This window comes from Amphiura filiformis, chromosome 1 (genome assembly GCF_039555335.1).
Source record: "Amphiura filiformis chromosome 1, Afil_fr2py, whole genome shotgun sequence".
NCBI lineage: Eukaryota > Metazoa > Echinodermata > Ophiuroidea > Amphilepidida > Amphiuridae > Amphiura > Amphiura filiformis.
Window position 1 is genome coordinate 53,515,010 of NC_092628.1, and position 23,806 is coordinate 53,538,815.

Sequence of the window (23,806 nt, forward strand, 5' to 3'; positions counted from 1 at the left end):
ATGCAGCCAGAGGTTTCCAGTGGTATAAAACTCTCACCTTTTTTTGAAAAAAGTGGGGGATGAGGTTGTGGATCACGAAATACCCTTTTACCTTTTGAAGGGAAACGATTTCGTACAAAGCTTGAGTAGACTATGTAGACCTTTGAAGCAAAGGTCTTTTTTAGGCCTATTAGTCATTTCAATTTGAGCTAATTTGTACCCATTTCTTCATATGGGTTGAGTAAAATTATTCACACAATTAGTTAATTATAATAGAAATTCATTAGAAACGATAATTCGATTGCACTACTATCAGCCCAGTTTTGGCTTCCATGATTTCTTTATGGTCTATATTAGTGGTGTGCGCCCTTAACCATTATCAAGAATGTCACGTGACAATCATATGACACGGGTCATGTGCACTTTCATAATCATTCATCTGGAAACGCATACATAAGTTTTCGCTTCTTTTCAACTCTTTGCATTATTTGTTAATAAACTTATAAGTTAGCTGACATAAATATGGCATGCATGCATGCATCGAAAGGTAAGAAAAAGGAGCAAAAACGAGGAAAGTGTCTGGTCGGGGCAATTTATCAAATTAAGCCATGATGATGAAGCTTGCATGTAATTTGTAAAAGTGTGGTTGCTGACCCGGTTGTTGGTTGCTGCACAGCGCAGGGCATAGGTGTCGAATTCTACAGCCGCATGACCCGGGGGTCACTCAAATACCATGGTTATGATGGTAGTATGCATGTTCGATTGCTCGTCCCAGCATCTCAAAAATGTAATATGTGTAGAAAAATTTCACCCCTATTGGTGTAATAAGGCTCTGTAGTAATTAATAGTCTGTTATACAACTTACCGTGGCGTGGCGCACAGCGTAATTTGACCCCGTAACCGTTACAAGGCAGAAAGGTAGCGCTATACGTCGAACAACTGAATACAAGCACAACGTGTGGACCAATATATTTTTGTAAACATTTTAGGCCTATAGCAAAATGTATATTTCGTACAAATTGTACAACTATAGTATAGTTTCGTTTCTACCCTATGACCTATAAAAGTTACCTGTTATCAAAGTGTCCGCAAAAAACTGGTCATCGCAAGTATCTTTGATGCTGAAAACTAAGGATATTCACGCAGGGACAGGCCAAAAACCTTACCTCGATCGTAAAATCCAGCCGATGCATGTCATAAATAATTCATTATTCCATTGTGTTAATGTCAGTGATTGTGTCCATGTATTGTTATTGCACCTGCGATCTTGCGCGAGAGCAGTTGTCAAGCTGAATTTATACTCGATCGCTGGATCACCACGTGAATTCGCCTCTCAAAAACCTCTACGAGGTTGTTGCATCGAGCACGCTGACTGGCTTAGCAATTATCAAAGTAGTTTTGTAAACCAATCAGGTTAGACGTACTTTACTGGCGAGTCACATTAATTAATACCGTAAAAGGCCGTCGCGTTCATTGATTGGCTTATGATTTCAAAGAATGGCTTTTGCAACCTTACCAATCACAATACGGGTTACATGACGCCCGTCGGAAATTTTGCATACGTCCACGATGACGTCATGCCCCATTGCCATGAGGCTGGCTTTTCTGCGAAAGCGAGCGAGTGGTATAAAAGTCAGTTTCACACCTGTGATTTAATGGAGCACATCCACAGCGCATTTGACAGATAAAAATGAAATTGGCAATTCTGAGCAACGGGATTCCATGAAATGGACGATTATGTAAGTTATTCTACAGGATCGGTAATAATTAACAGCTGGTCTGCTGTATTTGAAGTGCATATTGAAGTTTGTAAGTTTGTGACTTCGTATGTTTTATGTGCAATTGATATTATAGGAAGCTTAAATTGGCAGGCTGTCATGCAATTCATCCGTCTCTTCCGAACATGGACGTTCAGGGCAAGTCATACTGAAGTATGACTTGCCCACACAGGGTATAAGGTAGCGCACATAGAGTTCTGCAGTAGCATGTTTTGTTGACATTTTGTGTAATGTTTACATCCATGACAGTTCTAATACCATCAACAGACAACTCAAATACAAAGGATGTCAGTTGGCAATCTTAATGTTATGCAATCAAGTTTACAACACTATCACTCTTACAATGAGCAGAAAGTCACTGAGTCATGCAATTCAAGTACCAATATTGATTACCTGAAGTGGCCTACTGCAAATGACCAGATATAACCTTTCTGATTTTCTTGTTATTTTGCAATTTAACAAAACCATGTTTTCCTTGATTTTGGTATGAAATTGAGCAAATAGAATTAATTGTCATGTCAATTTGGAGTTATTAGGGGAAACTAAAACCGATATGAGGTAAGTTTTATATGTTTGGCATCTGTATTGCCTATTCTGAAGGAATGATTGCCATGTAAACAAACCATCCCTCGGCCCATATAGACATGGTGTACTACTTTTCAATACCCTGTTTTCCATGGGTGACTGTAGGAACCCATGGATTTGATCCATGTACTGGATTCTTTACACTTCAAGAAATTTTTTCCAATCTTATCCCCCCAATTCAAAAAGAAACATATTTTCTAATCTTTATCATAATCAATTATCAAGCTTTGTCCCAAATATGTGAATGGGGATGTTATAAGTTATAAAAATATCAACATTAAAAAAAAGGAAATCACAATTTATAGCACAATGCATCTTTGCTCAAACATAACTTTTAGATGATGCTTTGTCGGCAATTGTCGCAGTTTTATATTAATTTCGAAATATGAATGGTCAGCCCAGGTTGGAACATCCATTGGGTCTGTGGACGGTTAGGGAATGGGAAGCCAGGTATTTTTGATTCTGAATAAAACCCTGTGTACCATACCCAGAACTCTGCACAATTAGGAAACTTACTTTAGGCCACATAAAATTAATTATTTGTTTCGCGTCCACCGCCCGCCTGGGTTTTAGGCCCCGCATGGATTTATTTTTGTTTTTTATTTTTTTACAAAAGTACGATAAAATGCTGAACAATACGAAAACAAACAGAAATCCGTGCAGTCCGCATGCATAAAATTAAACATTTAGCACTAAGTGATGACTGGTTCAGACTAAGAATTTAAAATGTATCAATGATTTGCAGTACTAATATAAATATATTGTGCAGAATAAGAGGAAAGTAAGGCCGCCGGTTGTCTCGGTCCCAGCCGGTTTGTGTTCCTCCGTCACTAAACAAACCGTCTGGCGACAACCCCGAAATGATGATTGCTGATTGGTTCAGGGTCGGTTAATGAATTTCCAAATAAAAAGGTTTTCAATTGGCTATGGCTGATGAATTAGGGCGTGACTTGTGTAAGTGACACAAACATCGTACTTTGTAGATACCATAAACGCAAAATGTACGCTTAGCTTGCAGCCACTGAGGCGCCAATCATCTGATATCGCCTTTCATGTCAGCGACTCACAACGCTGCATCGCATACATTGTGTTGATTAATACGGGATTCATATTACCGCATGGCTGTCCACCAACTTGCCTTATTTGGCAACCCAGTATTTTACTGAGTTAATTCAGCCAATCAGGAAAGACGTACTATGAGGTTGTCGCCAGACGGTTTGTTTAGTGACGAAGGAGCACAAATCGGCTGGGACCGAGACTAGGCCGCCGGCCGTATTCTTTTGGGGACATGATTACTATCTGTGTTGTGTTCGTAGTTCGTTCATAAAAAAAACCCTAAAAGGGGTGTGTAGTGATAGATAGCTTTTTTATAGTCTGTGCAATGCAATGTATAAAAAAAGTTTGATCTACCCATTTCTTTTTTTTGACTAAATGATTGATGTACTCGTATTTTTTCATTTTTTTGTAATTATGCGGGGGGGGGGGGTGCCCAAAATTGGCTATCATCCTAAAAGACATGGTTCAAATTGAAGGGGAAAAAAACCAGGTGGACGCGAAACAAATTTATATTTTTATGTGGCCTTATATAGCTGTTAAGGTTCTACCTGTACTAGCCTTTAGCTAGGCCCACTCAAATTGGGGGAAGAGGTGTGGGCTGTAATTTTCATCAGATATGGATGATAATTTTTTTTCACATTTGAATTATTAACAGTTCAATGTAAAAAGATAAAATAATAAATTATTATCATAATAGACAGCACTTGTACTTCTTTGCTATGAAACATAACTTTCAGATTATTCATCAATATCACTAATTTTTCTCTTTATTTCAGCCTATTATAGGTTTGTGGTACTTTTCTTCAACTGTATGTTAACGTTTGGTACCTACTTCTGTTTTGACATGCCCAGTGTTCTACAGGATGATTTCCAAAAGAAGGTAAGGGTGTCATGCACACTCGAACAGCTTTCAAGAGGAAAAACACTGAGACCATACATACAAGATACATAAGCCATGCCAAAACTTCCAACAAGCAATAATAAACCATTTTACTTCCAACAAGCAATAATAAACCAGTCTAGTGTGGGGATGTGAATGGAAATGAGAGTACCTTTCCCTTTGCTCACTTTGGCAATGGCTGCATTTACCCTAATAAATAAGAGACTTTTAGTGTTTGAGAAATAAATCATAATTACAGAGAGCAAGGGGAGGAGGGGAGAAAGAGAGATTGAGGACAGAGCAGTCCTGTTTTAATCTTTCAGCATTTTGTATTTTTAAATGAAATACAATATTTTATGACACCAGATGTGCTAGAAATGTATGTTATATCTTGTCTATCAAATTGATCACTATTCTTCAAAATGTGACAAGGATTTTATTGGGCAAAGAAAATGTCAAAACTTAATGCGTACTTTGATCTGTCTATCCATGGTAACACTAATTTGAATCTTCATCCAACCTGAAATGAGGCAAGTATATGAGGAGGTGTGAAACAGGTGCGACTATGTGTGGCTTATGAAATACAGAGTGTTACCGTACAGTAGGTCAACAGACACTCTTCCAAGTGTAGAAATGTCAAGAAGAACTTTATGTACATATTTTGCTTAAATGAAAGTATAAAAGTTGTGATTTTAGCATTGTTTTTATATTAATTTGAGTCTACAGTCTGACATAATAAACCTACTTGTTAAAACGTGTCATAAAAGGGTCATTTTGTGATCCACAACCCCCATTTTTCTCCCCAAAAGTTGACAATTTTAAACCACTAGAAACCCGTGGCTACATAATGTTTACAAACATTTTCTTGCAGATTAATTCGTTTAGCAAACATTACAAATATACAAAAAAAATCAGGTTTGACTAAACATTAACCAATTTTTATAAGATCATGCATTATGGCTTTAATAAATTCTTACTCATGAGAGATTTCATGGTCATCAGCATGGCTCTTTTCAATAATTTGTTTACTTTTATTTACAGAATTGCACCAACAACAACAGTACAGCATGTAAGGACAATCTTGGCCTGTCGGTGCCACAGTATAATTTGCTCTACGCCATATATGCGTGGACGTAAGTAAACAACAATTATAGGTACTCTACTAGGGGTAGAGTGTTAACTCATATACACTCCTCAAAAGAATTAAAGGTTCAGATGAATATATCAGCATTTTTGAAACATAGGATATAATGATAATATTATTGATAATTGTGCTTGATCTTTCATTACACAACTTGTTCCCTAAGCTGCAGACAAAATTCACTCATTACAAATGCTCATATATTTATCTGCTCCTTTAATTCTTTTGAGGAGTGTATTAGTCATAGCCCCAAATTATAACTCTAACAAATAGGGCATGCTGTTTGAAATGATCTCTACTCAATTTTATTATTTCTGGACGTCTGCTAATAACTAAGGGAACAAACCAAAAGTGCAGTGACATTCTATGAATTCAAATCTGTTGGTAAGAAAGCTGACTGCCTCCTTCCCTCATGAATGTAAGTGTGAAATGTTGAAAATTTCAACCTGAATTAAGTTCAACTTTGACCGATGTTTTGACTAGTTTTTACAAACATTATTGGACTTTTTGGACAATGTTTTCAAAAGATGTTTTTAAAGTTGGGTACAGATCATTTGAACTCATTCTGTATTTAAGCTGTATGTCATTAAGCCCAGGGGATTTCCCACACCATACTGACAGTGAACTCAGTACAAAGTTATGCTCACATCTTTGAGATTGGGCTTTGGATAATAAGACAAGGGCATAGATTTTCAGATCTAAAAACCTGAATCCCTTCAATGTTTCTATGTATAAGTATTGTTCACATACGTGCTATATAACAGCATGCGTGATTGGTCGATAGGCGGGCATGCCCGGCTTTCCGGTCGTAAACAAGCTGATACATGCTCACGAGTAGGATATACGCATGTATGCTCGTGAGCTATTTACGCAAAGCACAAGTGATTTACGTGATGTTCGCGCACGTCCAAACATGATTATCTAGTACTTTTCTTCAACTGCATGATGGTATTTTTTAGTTGTGGAGGAAAGTAACAGCACACAGAATGTTACATATGTATGAACGGGGTTCATTCATATGTTTTCATGACTATAGATTGTTTATGCCCTCAGGCTTAAACAAACAATCGTTTAGTCATGAAAATATATGAATGAACCCCTAAATCATGTTTTCTGGTGAATGAACTGAAAGTTCACAAATTTATCTTATTTCTAATGCTGCTAGTGTTACTAATCCTCTACCAATCATACCACTGGTTATTGTGTATCCTGGAACTGTTCCATACCACTGCATCTTTAACTCTGACCAATAAATTGCACAATGTTTTAGTAAAATTTGATTCATGAATTCAAAAGAAAATTTTTATAGTTTTTTTTATTTTTACTTTTACTAACTATGATTGCTTTAGTAATGCTGTGGTAGTCATTGGAGCTGGCTTTTTGATTGACAAGCTTGGAAATAGAGGCAAGTACCCCATGATTTAATATTTCACTACGATTATAAGTAGTACATTTTTAGTTAGCAAAAGTTCCAAAGCCTATTAACCCTAATGCTTGAAGTTATTTTTGGCGACTGGAAGGGAAAGAAGGGAGGAATAAAGAGAGAAAACAAATAAAGAAGTTGTATGCTCTGGATGGGATTTGAACCTGAGACCCCTCGCTTGCCAACCACTAGGTTGCCGATAATTAGCCACAGGTCTTACGCTGGCCAGGCTAGTGAAAGCGTGCCGATTGCTTCATCACATCCTTTGGGATGCACGCACGTGCAGTGAAATCATTTGTAGTATTTTGTAGTACTCAGGCTGGTTAGGGTAATAAAAAGAACACAGTTTTTCATTGCAGTAATAAGGTTTCGAATGACAGAATGACCAATGTTGAAATGAGTTTTCCTTGTCAACGCAGGTTGGAAATGTGTATACATGTACAGGGCCTCACTGAAGAAATACTTATGCTCAAAATTACTGAACTACAAAGATTTCCGATGCAAATGATATTGTTCTGCCTTTTTACTGCACCCGTTTTAACAGTGGAAAAATACTGTGGCAAAATTGCTGCACCATTAGTTGCAATGGCAGAACACACTATCACATATTTATAAACCTATGTGTTTGTGATGAGGAAAACTTAAGGGGATGTTAATCAGATTCAGGTTTGACTTATCTTTTTCTTATTACTTTTTATTATTCACTGCAAACGTTTAAAGTAATAAATAGTTTTTAAATATTGTGTAATTACACAAGGATGATAATATGTGATGCAATCAAGCAAAATCAGTCGGAACTCGTAAATATTAAATTTTCAGTTTCTTACAGAATAGTAAATAACATTTGCAAAGCTGCATTTTGCAGAAAACCCCATTGATATTGAACAACCATTTCCAAAGATAGGAGCAATTAAAGAGTTTCCAAAACAAGAGGAAACAAAAGAAAACATTTCCTTTGTTTGGCTATACATTGTATCTCAAAATCAATATTTTCGAGTTCCGACTGATTTTGCTTGATCGCATCACATAATGTCAAAAGCTTTGTGTATAGTGACTTAAACCTGTGGTCTGTTACCTTTGTTGGAACTCTAAATATTTCCTAAATATATTATGTACAAATTATTTTCTGCATTCCTGAATGTTTTGGCTGTATTTCAAACTTGATTCTATGACATCTGACATATATATTGCTAGATCACACATCACCTAAAGATGACATGTGTACTGATTTTGAGTAACTTTCTTTTTTTTCCTGCAGTGGGGCTGTTTTTGTTTTCTGGCCTCTGTTTACTTGGTTCCTCATTGTTTGCTGTTGGGGCCATGTTAAAAGGAACATCTGCTATGTTTCCTGTCATGCTAATTGGAAGGTTGTTGTTTGGATCAGGCAATGGTTCTCTTACAAGTAAGGATTCGAGATATTTTTGAAATGCAATGAATCATTTACATCAGGCACTGAAATGCCAGTTATAGGTTAATGAATGCATCTTACTTGTTGAGATTGAAATTGTGCTAAATAATGGATGCATACTGAGTTGTTGATGCATCTAATGCACAAGCCCCGAAAAGGGGGGGGGGGAGTGCATTAGACGCAGCAACATCTCAGTACAAGTGCATTATTTTGTACAATTTCTGGAGCAACAAGTAATACGCATTTATTAACCTATTTCATACACAAGATAAAAGGGTGTGATTTTTGCTAATTTTATAACAAAATTGTCACTAAAAATGTTGGAAAATACGAGCAAATATAAATGCATCAATCTGTAAGGAAAATGAATCACTCCTACGCTGATGCGAACACGCGTGGAAGCACTAATGCGTAGTACGCGGAGTGCGCACCATGCAACAATATTTATGCACTCGCGTATTTATCTAACAGCTTTTCTGATTGGCTATGTGGTTCTAAGAGTGTATGAATCTATAATAAACTGATTCAACTATCCACTTCAGAGCTCTTATTAAGGGCTCATATTGAAATACCCTACCACGTTTTCACACAGAAAGAAGGCAGGATTCCCGCTAAGCTAAGCAGCGCCTCAGGAAAGCTTCGGTCATAAAACAGATGGATTATATGCATCAGTGATACACCCTGCCCAGGATTTTAACAAAGAAGGCTAGCACAGGAAAGCTGCAGGATGGCGCACACCTTCCTGTGTAAGGGAATTTCAATATGAGCCCTAAATCAACATAATTTACATGTTTAAAGTCTTATTCAGATTTCATTTGACAGCTTAACCATCGCGTATACGCGCGCGACGTCAAGCGTGTGCATTGGACCTTGTGCAAATAATACACGCTGGACGGCTAACAGTACGCTTAATTTGTAAAAGGAAATCTGAATAAAACTTTACATCTCATATTTCAACACAAACAAAACCAACAAAAATCGTATGTCACCAGACACCAGTACATAACATAACAAAACACAGCTGTGTGAACCTCTGCTGCTAATCCAATTGCTAACATCCATGTTCATGCATAATAGTCCTTTGCCAATTTAGCACAAGTACAGCAGGCAATTGATCAGTATTTGTGTCCCGATGCTTCATAAATATGCGAGTTTTGCTCATTTATATTTCCCTAGCGGTCACTTTTACAGAGTACAATAACCCTTTTTCTAGATATTTGAACATGAGTGCTACATGTCTTACGCCAATCTCTCCATCCAGATTGCAAGTCACAATTAATTGACACAGATTGCATCAAAATCATTGCTACCCATTACATAATTTTCTGGTTCATCATTTCATACATAATTATATTAGTGCACAATTTACATCTAGACAATGTCACAAGCATTGCTGACTAAATGTTACAAACATTACCAGAGGTTGTAAGAAAAAAATGATAACCCAGGTTTAACTTTAGGGATATTCACAAGTTCACTGATATATAGGTATCACAATACTAATAAATTCTCCTATACTTTGTGTACAAAATGGGCTCTATTCAAATGGCTCTACCTACCTTACGAAGCGACTCAATTTTTCGAAGTAATATTTTTCTGAAAGACAAACAAATAGGCAAGTAAAAAAACCAAAAAGAAATATATTGGTGACCATTGAATTTTCGAACTACTGGACCGCGAAGACTATCAAGTTTGTTCACCCAATTTTTAGAATAGCGCCACTTGTAATATTACCTAGAAACTGGCGTCTTGAGAAATACATTTAAAATCTGAATAAAAGCACAGAGTCTTTTTAAATCTTGGCAGATGCATGGATTCAAGCCTACATTTAATACCTGGCACAAATTTTTCACAAAATCTGCCAATTTTTTTATGATTTTTGATATTGATTTATGGTTTTTACCGAAATGTAAAAACACTGCATCAGGACGGAAGGTGTTTAGAGACATTATTTGGTGATGTGAAATCTTCATATGTACAAGCAAAACCCGATAAAGCCCAAACACTTCCAGAGAATTTTTAGGTTTGAAGTACCATTCCCTCAAACTACTTATTCTGTGCAATGTCACAAATGTTATGGACCTTTATTTGTCCCTTGTTTCCAAACAAAGATGTTTGAGATTTAGGTAGATGTGACTTGCAGTTATTGGCTATTCCAGATGAAATCCATACACCCCTATGGAAGACATGATGACCTTAATCTTCCACACAGTGGGTGTAAATTTCAAATGGAGTCACTCATTTAGGTAACCCCATTTGAAATTCACACTCCCTTTGTAAGAGATAAAGGTATATCTTCCACAGGGGGTATATGGATTTCAACTAGAAAAGTCCAATTCAATGTTACATCTACCAACAAACAAACAGGTTATCAGAATTAGAGAGAAAATAAGTTCAAGAGTGGTCCTTGAGTTAGGGTTTACATGCAATAATGACATTAGCCTGGGTCTCTCATTTTCACATCTCATAACCATTTTCCACTTGCCCTTTTCATTTCTTTCATCAGTTGTTCAGAATCGCATCACTGCATATTGGTTCCGGGAGAAGGAACTTGCGTTTGCATTTGGTGTCACACTCACTTTCTCCCGATCGGTAAGAAACAACATTACATTTCATGTGTGCTTGTGCTGATGTGCAGTGTAAGATGCAATGTGAATTAGGAGCTTGATTTTATATTTTCAGAATTTGGAGAGTTGGATATACATACTGTAGAATTCCGTCTACTAGTAATAGCATATATGGCAGTCTAAATGAGTGTTTTTTTGACAAAAGAGACAAAAGGCAGACATCCTCTACAAAAATATTCTAAAGGACATCTATGTTGCATACATCTCCATGAGTAATTGTGTCCTGTCCCAATTTTAGCACTTCCTACATTCAATGCAAAATTACACATAATGCACTTACGGTATCCGGATTTTTCACTTATCCGACTAATGCTTGGTCCCATCATGGCCAGATAAAACATGTTGGACTGTATACTAAATCCTTTTTGTGTCTATCAATCGTATGGAATCCTTGTTGAGTTCAGGTTGATTTTACTATATCTCTCTCCACTTGCGTGATGTTGATCCTGAAGGTCAAAAATGGACTGGCAAGAGCAGCCTTTGGCAGCGTATCGTACTGAGAATCCACATCCATCAGATAACAAAATGACTGGAAGAGAGTTTGGATGCATGTGTTAAGAAGAAGGAATTGGAAGGAAAGGACAAGAAATAAAGAATAAAGAAATATAAACAGAAAGAAAGGGTGATGTTTGCATGCTTTGAAATGACAATTGAAGCCTACGCTTTGAACATGTTTTATCATCGATTTTAAAATCAGTTGGACATCACCAATTATTCCAGAAAGGAGCTGTGAAAGCCAGATTAATAATACTATTATTTTGTTTTGCATTGCATTGCAGGGAAGTGTACTGAACTTCTTTTTAACCAAGACTGTAGAAGACAGAATCGGTTTGTCATGGACATTATGGGGTGGTGCCTTTCTGTGTCTTCTAGGCTTTGTTGCTGCTATCTTAACATCAGTATTAGATGTAGTTGGAGTCAAACAATTAGGCCAGGTATGTGTAGGGCATTGTGACACATTATTCTAACTGTACCCAGTTTTTATTCTAACTGTTTTATTAACAAGCTAGCAAAGGTTGCATTTAGGGCTCTGCAGGTCATGAGCAATGAAATTTGCCCCCTGTATTAACATGGGACTAAAAATGTATACTTTTTTTTTATCTCTATAACTCTTAGCGCATGTAATTGGTACAAAATGTTGATTGCAAACAAGCATACCCTAAAAATCGCAAGTTTGCTAGACACATTGGAAAATGGGAGGATGCGTTAGTGTAGTGGTCTTCTCACTTGCTTCTCACCACTGTGGCCTAGGTTCAAGTCCCTGTGTTGCTACATATGAGTTTGGTTGCCGATCCATGCACATCCTCACAGTTTTTTCTGTGGATGCTTTGGTTTTCCTCCTGCATTTAAAATTCCGGGTCTCCCCATATCCCTGTCTATCATATTCAGTTGGCGTCCCTTTCATTTAGTAGCCTCTGAGCATAATTGGGTTTTGCCTGGCTTTGGCCAATGTTATAAAAAAATAATACTAATAATCCATAGGTACACTTTAACACTAACCATGCACAGTATTCATCTCTTCTTTTTTAATCACTTTATGACTTGATCCCCTTTATATTTGCAGGAAAACCGTGTGAAACAAGAATCTAAGCGTCTACGGTTCCAAGACATTGCACGCTTCACGCTTCCCTATTGGTTGGTCACACTGACAATAATGTTCTTTTATAATGGTGTCTTTCCATTTATAGCTGATGCAAGGTAAGCATTTAAATGGTCATCATATTTTGAGAAAAGCTTGGGGAATTCGCGTAAGTGTAGATGAGGTATTGTTTGGTCGAAGCAACCAAAAAAAAAATTGATTTTCATTATCTAAATCAATAAATTACTGAAAAATAACACTTTGATGTTTTACAAAAGTTCATTCTACAAATCATATACTTTGAAAACTTGCTTGATTTATTGTTGTGAATGAGTTATGTATGTTTTACAAAAGTGTTATTGTTTCAGCCCTCTTTACAACATAACTCAAGAACCACAGGACCTACAAAAGCATATCTGTGATATTTGAATTCTTCTACACACTCGCCATGAAATGATCAATGCAATTTTTGCCAAAGCTCACTACCATTCGCAAGATGCTGTGAACTACCAAATCGCAACAATTTAAAATAGTTGCTAACCTTAATACTAGGAAATAGATCAAGTAATGAAAAACAAAAAGATTATCAAGAATTTAGATTACTTATTATACACTTCACTTACAAAAAATGATATCACTACTCACTGTGGAGATATCTGTCTCTGTCTGACCAATTATTTTTTTTGCAATAATATTGTTTTTGCAATAATATTTATGACAAAGAATACTAATTGCTCGGGAACATGGTTAAAAATAGACCAATGTTAGCCAGTTGCTTTCCCATAATATACAATTTTTTTTTTTTTTTAAATTTATTACGGTATAAAAAAAAAAAAATCCAGTCAGAAAACTGAAACATCTGGTTAACAATGCATATATTAAAAAAAAAAAACCACAGAAATATAAAAAACACATTTTGTCAAACAACAAATCAAGAATTTAAACGATACACAACTGCAGGAATTGTTGTTTTTTGGTAGCGAGTTCTCTTGCATCTAGACGGGTCAAGTTGTTGAGCATTCCTGAGGTTTTTACCGTGTCTGTTACTTTTTAGAATGAAAGTTAATCTGTGTTGGTTGTATAAAACATTATCTAGTGGTTTAAACCTTTGATCACAACACAAAAATGTGCGTACCTGGAATTTTCAGTCGACACTTCGACTTTCATCAGCAGTACATTTTTGTGATTTTTTTTTATCTTTCCCTGGTATGACAATGTGGTTCTATAATATTCCAAAGCTCCCCAAGTTCGCCTGGTTTAATTTCTCTGGCTGACATTGCTCTGTGGTGTTTGTGGTTTCATTCAGTAAAATGCATTTATAAGACGATATTTGTCTTCTTTTTTTTCTCTTGTTCTTTGTTTACAGTGAATTCATCAAAGACAAGTATGGCTATGATGATGGTTCCCCAGTACCATCATACATTGCAGGATCTGTATACGATGTATCACTTGTTTTATCTCCATTCCTGGGATTGCTTATTGTAAGTTGAATTCAAACTCATTCACCTGTTCACTGGGGCTCACCTGTGAAGTCTTTTAAAAATCTTACAGGGTGTCCCAGAATGATTTATACCGTGTTTGAACAAAATATCAAAAATATATAGTCAACAGTGTATTTAATTTTAATAAGTGCAATACAATGACACATATGTCTCCTACTTATTCTGTGACTTTCATGAAAATAGCTTGATTCATTTTGGCATGACGTTGCTATTACTGAAAATGGACGAAAACTGCATGTGTGTAATTTACAGCGCAAATATTTCATAACACATGGATCCTTTATCACTATCGTCCAGCTGCACTGTGCAATATGGTGGAGAAATCTTTTATAGGAAATACACCAAATTTTGGCCCAGATGTAGAGCTTACTTCGCTGAATAATTCTTGATATGGGATTAAGTGAAACATTTCAATATGACTTCAGATATTTAGGTTAAAAAACATACTTTTTATGTGATTTTTATCACAATTTTTACCCAAAATGTCATTATTATAGAGGATATAACTTTCTCCAGGATCCTCCGAAGTAAATTTTAATCTTCTTCGTTACATAGCTGTGGGTTTGGCAATATACTGTCGACATAAATACATGCTGTGACACTAAGGACAAACTTTCTCTATACGATCCATCTCTGCCGGTATTTCAAATGATGAACCTCAATAATTGTCTTCAAAACTGCCACCAAAGAAAGAATAGTTTCAGGTCGCTCAAGCGTAACAAAACACAAGGATTGCTTCGTAACATCATAAATAATTGATAGATATCGACTATTTAGTAGAAGTAAGAACAGGAAACAACAAATGTACTGCATAACATTTTCCAAATAACTTTGTGCTGAATGGTTAGTAATTTGACAGGTTTTCAAAGTAGGTAGTTTAGTCAAAACTTGGAATTCACCATTTTTACGCAAAACGTCCAATTTCTAAAATCTAAAATTCCTAAGAAAGTTAAATATATGTAAATTTTAGAATTTAAAACAATAGTAATGTCCTTCATACCTAAATAAGTACAACTTTGCCGGTATAAATCATTCTGGGACACCCTGTATATAAAAGCACCACTTGAACTAAAAACTTAAAAAGGTTTTGACATATGATTATATTTAAACACATACCCTCTTTTGTTTTGCAATAACTAAATTCTGACAGGCAAAACACACTGTTTTACCTGCCATGTGGGCAAAATATTGCCCTATTGGTAAACTTAAATCAAATGATATCCACCAAGACACTTGATATGTGGACATCAGATCCCCAAAAGTTTAGCCACCCTTATGTTATTATACTAAACTTCTTGCCTGCCATGAAACAACAGAGGATATACGAGGGGCAGTCAGTATGTTTTAAGAGTTGACTCGTGACGTCATTTGTGGATCGTTTTAATGGCATTTCTCAATGATTACATAAACACTGTACCTTTGTCTTTCAAACAACACATGTAAAAATTATATCACACACGTGATTACGTAACAACATTAGCATAAAATCAATGGTCTAGAGTCACTTGGTGAAATTGAGTCGTTTTTGTTAAGGGAAATAAGAGGCTGAAATGAGATGTGTTGTATTTTCTATATTTTCTCGGGAATTAAAGAATGGAGAATGCTGCCTTTTGGAACAGTAATAGAACACAAACTACCAGTTCATTAAACCATGTTTGTTGGGTTGTAAAGGTTTTAATTCATTTAAAATGCGTGGTCAAATATGTCTTATTTTTGACAAAAACAAGGCTTTTCTTTCTTTAAAAATGTTGATATTGACAAAAATAGCAAACGTGGAAATTTAAATTTTTTTGCCAGTTCTGTTGACTAGTCTCCAAACATTTAAACGGGAGTCTCCCTAGAAAATATTTGAATCCGTGATTAAAATATAACTGTTATTCTACCATTGTTACATTTATACAAAAAGTAGTGGTACAAAGAGAGAGGCCGTCGGTTGAATGAGAAAATTATTTGTAAAACTTTTCTGTTCATTTCAGGTTGAGATCATCCATAAAAATTCATATGAATATTTAAATTACAATTTTCATAGCATTTTGTAATATTTTAGGCCCTATTTACAAGGAATTTTGCAATTTTCGTGCATTTCCACCATGTTGTATCGGTCAACCCACCTACGCATGCGCAGATTGTTGTTTGATTTGCACCAGTTATCATCGCACTAAGTACCAGCTCTCACACGTGACCAGTCATTATATTTTAGACTGTTTCATTTTGGAGATAATTGATGTCATTTGTAGTAAATGCCTTTTCATTTTCGCCATTTTTGCAGAATAATTTCGCTTCCATTCAAGCCCTAAAGTTGTTGACGTTTCCAGACGTCCCATTTCCACCACAGTTTAATGGCAAGTCGCATATTTTATCAAATGCAAACTGAGGACCTAGTGGTTATTCCTGCCAAAACTAGCCATATGCACCTTGTACTTTTGCTGTTCTCGGACATTGTAAACACGTATTTTTTCTGTAATTTAAAAGGCCCGCCTTTTTGCGTGATTTGGCAGTGTCCCTAGACTATTGATTTTATGCTAATGCTGTTACGTAATTATGTGTATGATATAATTTTTACATGTATTGTTTGAAAGACAAAGGTACAGTGTTTATGTAATCATTGAGAAATGCCATGAAAACAATCCACAAATGACGTCACGAGTCAACTCTTAAAACATACTGACTGCCCCTCGTACCTGATATAAACACATCACACCACTTGTCATCTATGTAAAAATTTGAGTTTTTGATACAAGTTTTTCATTGTTTCTCCATTTTTTCTTTCCTTATCATCTTATTTTGATATCTTTCTTTCTAATATCTTAACCCTAACCGTACTAATTACTACAAAATACTACATGATATATGCACTGTTCGTGCGTGCATCCCACGTGGTGTGATGACGCAATCGCCCTAAGTGATATATAGGCACAGTTTTGCTGGCCAGCGAAGCCCAACACCCAATCTAAGTGTCGCCAAGCCAGTGGTTGGCATGCGAGGGGTCCCGGGTTCGAATCTCACCCAGAACAAACAACTTCTTTCTTTGTTTTCTCTCTTTATTCCTTCTTTCATTCCCTTCCCGTCGCCAAAAAGCCCTTGGGTGGTTAGGGTTAGGTTACCACTATCGAAACTCAATATATGCTTCCTTAACTCTAACAGTACTAATTAATACAAAATACTACTTGATATATGCGCTGTTCGTGCATGCATCCCACGTGGTGTGATGACGCAATCGCCCTAAGTGATATATAGGCACAGTTTAAGCTGGCCAGGAAGCCCAACACCCTTGGCTAAGTGTTGCCGAGCCAGTGGTTGATATGCGAGGGGTCCCGGGTTCGAATCCCACCCAGAGCAAACAACTTCTTTGTTTCTCTCTTTATTCCTTCCTTCCGTCGCCAAAACGCCCTTAGGCGGTTATAGTTAATTTCTTTCTTCCGTTCTCCCATCTATTAATGTCTTATCTTTACATTTATATTAATAATTTATATTGATGACTGAGATAATATTTCTATATATTTTTGTTTCTTGCAGGATATTATTGGCATGAGAGGTTTCCTGGCACTTTTTTGCTCTATATTAACCATCCCTGTGTTTGGCCTTCTAGCCTTTACCACAGTCCATCCACTTGTGTCTACATTATGGCTAGGGTTCACCTACTCATTTGCTGCAGTAAGTTAGTCTTAACCAAAGTCTGTTGAGAACAGAGTTTATTGTAATATGATTAAGCAGATCTTGACCAGAATCAATCTTTCACATTTTAAACAGTTGTTCTATATTGCGTACTCAAAGATTGCCATATACTTGTTAGGGATTTATATTTCCAGATCAATTGTTTGGACATAATAGGTCCCACCATAGGGCTCCTAGTGGGGTCCAGAGGCACAATCCCGGTGGGGTCCAGGGGAAATGCCCCTGGAAGCTCCAAGACTTTAGGGTTTTTAATTTTTAAAGGCTCAGATTGGGTATTTTCACCCCTTCTATGTTCAAGATTTATGTGAAAAAATTACCGTAAGCTACTTTGACTGACTCCAAGTGCCACAAGTGGCCCACACGCCGCCAGTCTGATATAATCAGTTCTTTCACTTGCCTCTGAAAAATGTCATTTGTGGCGACAACTGTCCTCTTTTGACTCGATGGATCACTATTCCAAAAGTATTTGAATATTTACACATGAAGTTATATTATATTTGTATAAATATGTGACTGTCCACCACAAATGGGCTGTAGTGTCGGCATTTTGGACATAAGCTTTACAATTATTAGATTGTATGTCCATATGTGACCCGGCAGCACAAACGAGCCGTAAATTCCCTAAATTGCATTTTGAGTTTTGGTGTAAAATGTGTACGAAGGTCGTATTCATCGGTCACTAAAGCTGGCAACGTCTGTCTTATTTTGATAGTCACAACACCAATCAATAATCCTATTATTGAAGTGGATAATAAGCTTCTACCTTAGATGGCTATAGAACTTTTAAAAACTCTGGTCTTTGTTTGCTTTTGCTAAATCCTTTTCAAGTGGTGGGTTATTTGTATAGGTATGCATAACCAACAATTAACAATGAGAGAACCTTCTTAAACCTCGTTGACTTGGGGATGATTTGAAATGACCGCCAATTATGACTGTTTGATATTTATTGCCAGCAATGTGGAAAAAGAGACACACATAGAAACGAAAAAAGCTATAATTTTGTTGAAGGAGCAAAGTTTAACTAACCATAACTCCGCTTCTGGATATCGTTTGAAGTCAAATGATATACCATTTTTAAGTTTATGATGTTTATTTTTTAAACACGAAATAAAACAAAATTGACCAGGGGAGGAATTTACGGCTCATTCGCCGTGGACGGTCACATATTACATGTTGGGAAGATAACAAATCAATAAATAGGTTCAGAAATCCTTTGTTTTCTACAAGTTCTGCTAACGTGGTGGATGGTCACAATATAAACCTGTTTGTGACCTTCACTTCCTACTAATTACGTGGTCATAAAATACTTGGATAGTTATATAATATTGATTGGCTTTGAGTGTGATACAAGAATATATTGACGAGATAGAAAAATATTGCATGAGTCAAGACGAGTGCAATATTTTTCTATTTTTTTCTATATATTCTTGTATCACACAAAAATAAGCCATTCAATATTATTATTATTATTTATATCTGGCTTTCTCTCTGCGGTAAAATGAAAATTTAAGCTTACCTAGCCACCAGGCCTATCCATGACCAATGCGTATTGTAAATAATGTAAGCTTACCTTTTGACCTTCTTGTTTTCTGCTCTTTCCTTCCCCAAAGACAAATTCGGAAAATATACAGGTTTATTTGTAGATGTGGAATATTATTTCCTATGTTATTCATCATCCCGAATTCAGTGCCGCAAATTAAGTTTGTGGTTTTACTTGTTTATAAAATCTCCTGTGCCCCGGTGACCTGAGCCGGTGACGGTGGCCGTGTCGTTGTGTTGTTGTATTGTGATGCGTGTAGGTGCTGTTAGGAGCTGTGACCATGGTGACACGCGATGGCATATGTGATACGCGTACATTATTAAAAAACAATATTGTATTGCATCTGGGTATTTAGCAAAAATTGTACAATATCTAGTTTTGTTGTATCGCTCAAAGGCCTGATATAAATAATAATACATTATCTTCATGATGTTGGTGGAGAATGCAGACATGTAACATGATTTTCACTTTTTTTTTTTCAACTTTGTTTCTTTCAGGCAAGCTTGTGGCCATCAATACCACTTGTTGTATCACAGGCAACAGTTGGTACAGCAATGGGTATTACTACCTCAGTGCAAATGATTGGTATTGGGATATGTAATCTTGTTATAGGAGAGGTGGTAGAGCATTCAGGGTAAGTATTACAACATAATTACCATTTAAACAACAGCTGCAATAAGAATTATGATATGAACCAGCAACTGATTAATACAAAAAGGTCCAAGATACTGTCAAAATAACAATTTTTGGACGGGTATGCTATGACGTTTCATTTCAAAGACTTCAGAAAGATATGCACAATAATCACGAACCTCTCATCACATTAAAAAATATTTTAGCTTTAATTTTTTTATATTTCAACTTTGCTATTCCCTGCTTAAAAGGGGCATTTCGTGATCCACAGCCTCATCCCCCCACTTTTCCCAAAAAAAGTTGAGATTTTTACACCACTGGATACTTCTGGCTACATAATGTTTATGTACCAAATATTTCTTGCAGATTAATTCGTTTAGCAAAAATATCGCTAAATTTGAATTTCGTTCTGGTGCACCAGAACGAAATTACAACGCATTGTCTATGGAGCAGTGTAATACACATAATCATGCATAACTCGCATAACGCATAAAATCGGAATCAACTGAGATTTTGGAAATGAGCTTTTTTCGTGGATATCTACTGAAAAATGTCATAAAAAGAGGATGCTAGGATCACGAAATCCTCCTTTAATTTCACATTACAACTAATATTCCAGGGTTCCCAAAAACTCTTGAAAAGTTGTAGAATTCTGAAATATGGGAAAGTCACATAATCTTTGAATTTTTGGTCATGGAAATTCCAGAGAGGTCATTTAAGAGAAAAAGGAAAACAAACAAACTAAGAATATTTTTGTTTGTTAAAGTGAGTATTTTATGATCCTAGCATCCTCTTTTTATCACATTTTTCAGTAGATATCCACGAAAATGTTTATTTCTCAAATTTTCAGTTGATTCCGATTTTGCATTTGTGAGTTATGCATGCTTACACTGCTCCATAGGCCACTGTGCTGTAATTTTGTACCGTAATTAAATACAAATTTGATGATATTTTAAACGAGTTAATCTGCTAGAACTTATTTGTTCATAAACATTATGTAGCCAGATGTTTCCCAAGTGGTATAAAAATCCCAACTTTTTTTGTGAAAAATGGCAGAATTAGGCTTTTGATCATGAAATGCTGCTTTAAGTGGGTGTCAAGGTAACTTACCAGGGAGGAGGTTAGATGGTGATTTTTGTATGTTGTTGTATCTGTTAGTCTGGAATTTTGTGATTGGGCTATTATAAACTAATGAAAATATTATGAAAGTTTAAAATTGAAACTCTGAGAGAACTCTTTTTTAAAATTTGATAACTACAACAGAAACAAATCATGCAGAATGACTCGGGTATCTTTTAGAGCATAATAATTGGTGTTGGCAATTGCAACAGCATGTAACATTTTCAATGTGAAACTCAGTTGAGTAGGAAAGTTTGAAATGGTTGCAGTCAACAGCTGACTTGTTAGATTGCATCATACCAAACTAATCAGATGATATGAGAAAGGTTTTTAACACAAGTCAACACATGCCAGTGAAAAAATTTCACTGACCATCCAGGATTTGAACCTAGGACCTTCGGATCACCGGACCGATGCTCTACCAACTGAGCTAATGAGTCAGATGGAGAAGAGCACTGATGTTATTATCTATAGGCCTTCAGTTCAATACCCACCCACTATCATCTTCTCATCCAAGAAGCTTTAAGAAAGAGGTTTGGAAATCATTCCGAATTAATATTCGAGACGGAGAAATAAAGTCAAACTATGTGGTAAATTAAATATGAGCAAGGTTTTTAACACAAGTCAACACATACAAAATGACAGCCAGTGAAAAATTTCACTGACCATCCAGGATTTGAACCTAGGACCTTCGGATCAACAATTCACAGTTCAATTTCTTTTCTTTTTTTTTCAGCTGGAAATATGCAATGATATTTTTGTTTTTTAACACACTATGCTGCGCAGGCACAGCAGTTATACTGAATATTGCTGATCAAAGACGGGTAAGTAATTGAAGATATTTCTCTTCCTTTGTTACATGCAAATTTGTGTTACATCTGCAGGTATTTTGAACATATTTCCTCAGAGTTATTTGCCATGTGGGTGCCCTGATGGCTCTTATTTTATAGGATCTGTGATGATAAGGAGATTACTAAATTTTGCATGTAGTACAGCGTTATGCATATACATCTTTATAATACTGTTTAGGGTGTCATGGTGGCAATGTCAATGATCTCTAAAGGATTCCAGAAATACCCGAATATGGAGTCATATAAGCAGTTTGTAACAAGGCAATATAATTTGAGGGGAAATTAATTAGTTGGTGTCATAATCTTGATGATACTTGATCCAAAACCTTCATGTGATGGGTAACTAGGCATCAGTCCTATGTGGAGTCAATAATACCAATTATGTGCATCACCTAGTTGAGGTAGGTCTACATGAAAATGCAGTAAGGGATGGGAAAGAAAAAAATCAAAGGTATACCAACTTGATGTGGTGTGGGGAAACAAGTACAATACAGTCTAGACGGTATGCAGAGGGGGACAAAAACAAGTGTATGTACAGAAGAAGGTAAAGTCTGAGAGTACTAAATTAAGAGAGGCGCTACATCGATCGCTCAAGTGAGGACAGCGTGAGCTCGATACCTGTATTAGAGTCTGTCCGTCACGCCACAAATCCTGAAAGGTGATTGTGAATATGTAATGATATGAATGAGCTAAATGTGACGTAGCTACGAAAAGGCGATGTTATTGGATGTATGTGGTTCATTGGGCGGAGCCATTATGCCATTTACGCTGTTGTTGTGCAGACGTCACGCTCTGCGAACGGTACAAAAAGGTGACTAACAGATATATATTACGGCTCTTGGCAGCAGACAGATTGCGCTGTCCTCTGACCCTGACTGTTTGTCACATAGACAGACCGTGACCTGGGGAAACACGTACAAAGCAGGGGATGCGACTGTGCCACAGGTTTTGTCTTCGGAATCGGTATAGGAAATTTGTACAGAGTGCCGCTAGCCTGGTAAAGTTTGATGGCTGAAAATGGCAAATTCCTCTCTTCTGTATATTCAGATGCCATATTAAGTAACACCGGTTTCCTTTTTATATTTTTACACAGGGTCGTGTCCTCAACCAAAGTAGGAGACAACGTCGCCAACAGATGGAATCTTTAGAGCATTCAATTCAATCACCAGGAGATGATAGCTATGAATATCAACATACAGCTAGTGATTATGACCCACTCATTAAAGGCTCTGTCAATGCATCTAGAAGTTTATACTCAGATCCTGCAAAACAAGAATAATGGTATTTTGTGTTTTAATCAAAAATGATGTAATTTTCTTGCAGATCCTGGCACAATCTTACTGTACTTGTAGTGTAGGTGTGCAGAACAGAAGTGTGATGTGCTGGTGGGATAAGGTCATGAAATAAGCAATGACAAGTGGACCCTTGTATTTTTAAAATGATAAGGCAAAAAAAAAAAAGGTTTGTCTCAAAGCTCGCGCGCGCATTTGTAAATTCGTGAGATTTGGAAAAAAAGAAATGCAGAATTTTTTTGTTATTTCAAAAAAAAAATTTTTTTATAGTTTTTCCGGAAAAATTCAGAGAAAATCAGATTTTTTTCTCCAAATACCATGAAAAAAGTCGAGAAAAAAAAAAAAAAAAAAAAAATCGATTTCGCATTTGTTTTCAAACCACTCGTGAGCTTTGAGACAAACCATTATTTTTTTTTTGCCTAATGAAGACACACATTGGTAATTGGAAAATGATTGTGTTTGGGTTGGATCCAGGTGGCGGATGACATGATCGAGCCGGCAACTTGTGAAACCGCTCGGCCGTATGGCATTTTCCAATATAGTCGGTTAGTTTTGTGGGGTTCATTATCGAACCCCAACGGTTTTAGCTTGTATTTATATTATTTATCAACATAGGCCTATTTGTTTGTGATATTTCAAGCGTTTTAAAATTTCAAAATAATCCCATTCAATTACACGGTTGACGATGAAAATTTACTGAATTTAGAGAATGCAATGCGGCCACCACCTGGTTGGATC

At 36.3% G+C, this 23,806-nt stretch overlaps 1 protein-coding gene across 1 annotated transcript; it reads left to right on the plus strand.

Moving 5' to 3' along the window:
* Nucleotides 1-430: 430 nt before the first annotated feature.
* Nucleotides 431-23,310, plus strand: LOC140148810 (lysosomal dipeptide transporter MFSD1-like). Its single transcript, XM_072170883.1, has 13 exons — nucleotides 431-526; nucleotides 4,175-4,278; nucleotides 5,320-5,411; nucleotides 6,769-6,824; nucleotides 8,101-8,244; nucleotides 10,757-10,842; nucleotides 11,657-11,812; nucleotides 12,442-12,575; nucleotides 13,823-13,937; nucleotides 17,475-17,612; nucleotides 19,671-19,807; nucleotides 21,662-21,749; nucleotides 22,870-23,310. Exons 1-13 carry the CDS (start codon nucleotides 502-504, stop codon nucleotides 23,053-23,055), a joined length of 1,461 nt encoding a protein of 486 aa, XP_072026984.1. The 5' UTR covers nucleotides 431-501; the 3' UTR covers nucleotides 23,056-23,310.
* Nucleotides 23,311-23,806: the final 496 nt, after the last annotated feature.